Source organism: Otolemur garnettii, unplaced genomic scaffold (assembly GCF_000181295.1).
Source record: "Otolemur garnettii isolate 467f Iridium unplaced genomic scaffold, OtoGar3 scaffold00699, whole genome shotgun sequence".
In the NCBI taxonomy this organism is placed as follows: domain Eukaryota; kingdom Metazoa; phylum Chordata; class Mammalia; order Primates; family Galagidae; genus Otolemur; species Otolemur garnettii.
In genome coordinates this window covers 1-4609 of record NW_003853094.1, presented here as the reverse complement: position 1 = coordinate 4609, position 4609 = coordinate 1, and the positions used below count along the sequence as shown (strand labels likewise).

At 34.4% G+C, this 4609-nt stretch overlaps 1 protein-coding gene across 1 annotated transcript; it reads left to right on the top strand.

Moving 5' to 3' along the window:
- Positions 1 to 3567: 3567 nt before the first annotated feature.
- On the top strand, positions 3568 to 4548 carry LOC100949010 (olfactory receptor 13C8). Its single transcript, XM_003803781.2, has one exon. It carries the CDS (start codon positions 3586 to 3588, stop codon positions 4546 to 4548), a length of 963 nt encoding a protein of 320 aa, XP_003803829.1. The 5' UTR covers positions 3568 to 3585.
- The last annotated feature ends 61 nt before the right edge of the window (positions 4549 to 4609 follow it).

Genomic DNA, 4609 nt, shown 5'->3' with positions numbered 1-4609 from the left:
TTATTATATTTATCCTATCTGTTACCATGATAGGCCTTTTTAATTACTCATCTTCTATTATTCCCTTCTTCATAATTTTTAGAGGATTTCTATAAAGGCATCAGGCACACCTTATCAAGATAAAACTCAGATGCTTTATATTTTTATTTATATTTTATGGCTAATATAGATAGAACTATGGATTTTTGTGTTGATTTTATATCCAGAAGTATTACTAATTCTTTCTATCAGGTCTTCTAAATTTTTTAGTATCTTTTAATCTCTACCATGGCCATTTTCTTGTCTTATAGTTTTAACCAGTACTAGCAAGTCTATGTTAAATCTTAACCATGATAGTAGGTATCCTTATCTTATTCCAGATCTTAATAAGAAAGTATAAATTATTTCTATTAATTATTAGCAAATAGCAATTTGGTTAGGTTTTTGGCATGTAGTTTTCTTTCAATTTTAAATAATTATCTTCTGCTTGAAAATTTTAGAAACTTTATAGAAAAATTATGAAACAAACTTTACTAGAGGTGTTTTCTGCATACCATGGAATAATTACTTTTTGTTCACTTTGCTAATTATTGACGATGTTCACCAAATGTTTAAAGAAGGATAACCCACACCTAATGATGTAATAGTCCCTACTATCTTTGAGTTGTTATGAATAAAAGCATTTAGTTATGCATATCTGGCATGAAATAATCAATAAACACATATTTATTGTTTTTGATGATGAAATTATTAAAACTGAAGACTATTAGTGTTATTTCTTATGTATTACATTAGAGGTTTTTAAACTATGATTCTTAGAATTTGCTTAAACTTAATTGAGGGAGGCAGAGTGAATAAAGACTAAATAGACCATGCTTTCTTCTCCCCTGCAGGCCAGTGTAACTTTGGCTAGAGATACTCTCCTCTTTGCTTGTTTTATATATTATACTTCTCTTCTCTATGAATTTTATATGCCAAAAAGTAATGTTAGATATCACTTGTTTAGTTAAATGTAGATATTTTGGATAAAAGCACTGTTATTGCAGTTGATCCTTAAGTGATAGTTTTCATATGAAGTGAAAATAAACAAATTAGGTAAAGCCTACAATACATGTTTTATCTTTTTATCAAAGCCAGTGATAAAATCAGCTTTATGAATACTTTCAATTCATTTCCATTTTTAAAAAAATATTTATTTGAACACATATTTCCTCATTATATTAAGAAAGATTCTGCAGCAATATGAAGAAATGTTCCTTTTCTCAATGAGATCATTCTCCTCAAAGAGGTTATAGGCAGATACACATGGTATAATTATAATTATACAACCTGCAGACCAGACTGAGCTTTAAAAAGATACTCCAGGGCTACATCATGACTTTGATGGGTCCTAGGCACATTTTTGCCTTCACAGGCCCTCTTTTTGCTGAAGTTATACTTTACTTCTACATTCATATAAAACAAATATACTATGTACTACATCTTAAAAGTTCAATGTTTTCAGATTTTATAAGAAATAAAACACTTTCCTAGGCTCCTCACAATATAGCAGGCCTACTACGCCTACTAGATAACGTATTCTAACAACTATGGTCCAAGGCTTTCAATACAGGTAGTCCCAGGTTACAGATGAGATATTTTCCTAAGAATGTTTTTAGGTTGAACTTTTGTGTAATTCATATCCCTGATATAATCAAACAGCAAATATATGCCAATAATAATAACAATAATTCATGACTCATATGTGGTAATAGCAAGTAAAGTATAATACTTTAATAATAATAATATCCCTGTACAACAATAATAAATTATAGAAACTACTGTTTTCCTTCTTTTAATCCAAACAAATAGAACATAAAAAGAATCTCATACAAAAAGTTTAGATGGGAAATAGAAATGATAAGAAAAGAATATTACTCCATTTCTCTCCTTCATCTTGGCTTATGGTTGTGTTCTATCTTTCATAAGAAAGTGTGAGTAAATATAAGTAGATTTCATAGAGCTACTGAGTACATTGGATACTTTTTCCTCCACTCTTGAGGCATTTTACTCAGGAGAAATGGAGTGGGAAGGGAGGGAATGCGGGAGGTTTGGCAGAGGGAGGGTAAAAGGTGGGACCACATCTATGGAGCATATGACAAGTATACAAGTCAAATCTGTGAAGTTTAGAACACAGATGTTTTGGCACAATACTCAAGTAAATGAGGTGAAAGTTATGTTGATTAGTTTATTGTAACCCCATCAGATTGTATAAAAAAAAATCAAAATCAGCACATTGTACCCCACATATGCACGAATGTATTCATGATCTATGTATATTTGACTTAATAAAAAAAAAAGAAAAGAAAAGAATATTAAAGGTTAACACTCACCTAATATTGCACCAACATTAGGATAATAGGAATGTTATTATGCTTATTTTATTGATTTTCTTACCAATTCAATAATAATCATTCTGTTTCAGTAATTAATCCGCTATACAGCTTAGATTGACGCTTTCATTGGAGAACTGCCCTTCACGCGTTCCATTACTCTCACTTTATCCTTGATAATTGTTCTGATAGTCAAGCAACTAAAACCAAGTACCTTCCCAAATAATGACAGCATCTGGCCTTTCTTCAAATGCTCAGTTATCTCTACTTTTATTTGTATTATAATCACCTTTCTTTTTGTTGCAGACCTGGACTTGCGGTAGACTTTGGCTTTGGAGGCATGGTCATAAGGGTAACACAGATTCACAAAATTGAATTAAAAAGTTGAAAGTGATGCTATGTGTAAGGACAAATATAAACAGTGAAACTAGCTGCTAGCATAAAGATGCATGCCAATGAACTGCTATAATGTTTCCAAATCATTAATTTTATCATTTAATTACAAATTATCCTTATAAGGAGCCTCAAGAGCCCATTTGTAAGTATAGAATGCCATTAAATCAGGTTATCTGTAACCCAAGGACTGCCAGCACGTAAAAAGTCTTATTGGGTAATATAAACAATTGAGACCAACTGACAATAACTAGCAGCTAATATTCATTTCCACTGATAAGAGATGAGAGTGAGGAAAATATTCTGGTAGAGTGGAGAGACATGCTTCCAATCCAACAGGTCAGTTATAACTGAGCTCCATAATGGAAACTGGTCAATGTTTCCATATGTTCTAATTTATTTAAAGAAAAACTGAAAGCACATATTCTCATTACTGTATCTCCTGATTAGAATGTTGATTTCTATTTCAAATATGAACACAGTGTGGACAACCACTGCCAAACAAAGCACATCAGCTATATCCAAGCTGTAGGCCACTGATGGGCCACCAATGGATTAAGAGACAGGATGTGTAGAAATGGCAATAAAATGCTTTGGGATCCAAAGGTCCTGTAATCAAACATACTCTATCTTAATCTTGAGAAAGGCAGGTTAGAATTTCTGCTCTAGTGGGCTGGTTTTACAGCAATAAGTTCTCCCCACAGTTATATTGTTGCATCCAAGTATAGAACCGCAGTAACACAGAGTAAGATTCTTTAGAAAAATAGCTCTCATAGATGATGTATTAACGGATTTTTGTTCTGTCATCCATAGAGTTCTGTTGAGAAAGAGTATATGTAATATGGAGAAGACCAATGATTCCATGTTAACAGAATTTGTCCTGGTGGGGCTTTCTGCACACCCACAGCTCCAGACGGCTTTCTTTGTGCTAATTTTGTGGACATACCTGATGATTCTTCTTGGAAATGGAGTCCTCATCTCAGTTATCATCTATGATTCTCACCTGCACACCCCCATGTATTTCTTCCTCTGTAATCTTTCCTTCTTGGACATTTGCTACACGAGTTCCTCTGTTCCACTAATTCTTGACAGCTTTCTGACAATAAGGAAAAGGGTTTCCTTTTCTGGATGTATGATGCAAATGTTTCTTTCCTTTGCCACGGGGGTCACAGAGTGCGTGCTTCTGGGCATGATGGCACTTGACCGCTATGTGGCCATCTGCTACCCACTGAGATACCCTGTCATCATGAGCAAGGGTGCCTATGTGGCCATGGCAGCTGGATCCTGGGTCACTGGGCTTCTTGACTCAGTGGTGCAGGCATCTCTTGCAATGCAGTTACCATTTTGTGCTAACAATGTCATTAACCATTTTGTTTGTGAAATTTTGGCTATCCTGAAACTGGCCTGCACTGACATTTCAATCAATGTGATAAGCATGGCAGTGTCAAATCTGATTGTCCTGGTATTTCCATTGCTAATTATTTCCATCTCTTACATTTTTATTGTTGCCACCATTCTGAGAATCCCTTCTTCTGAAGGAAAACGTAAGGCCTTCTCCACCTGCTCAGCCCACTTGACAGTGGTGATTATATTTTATGGAACCATTTTCTTCATGTATGCAAAGCCCAAGTCTAAAACCTCGGTTGGCCCAGATAACCAAGATATCATTGAGGCCCTCATCTCCCTCTTTTATGGAGTGATGACTCCCATGCTTAATCCTCTCATCTATAGTCTGCGAAACAAGGATGTAAAAGTTGCTGTCAAGAACATGCTGTGTAGGAAAAGCTTTTCTGATGAAATGTGAATAGTGATTTACATGATGTGCCTCAAACTTCAAAGCTGCTGCAGACACAAAATTCAGAAGA

Coding starts and splice junctions, on each gene's coding strand:
- LOC100949010 (XM_003803781.2), top strand. CDS start 3,586: ATGGAGAAGACCAATGATTCCATGTTAACAGAATTTGTCCTGGTGGGG.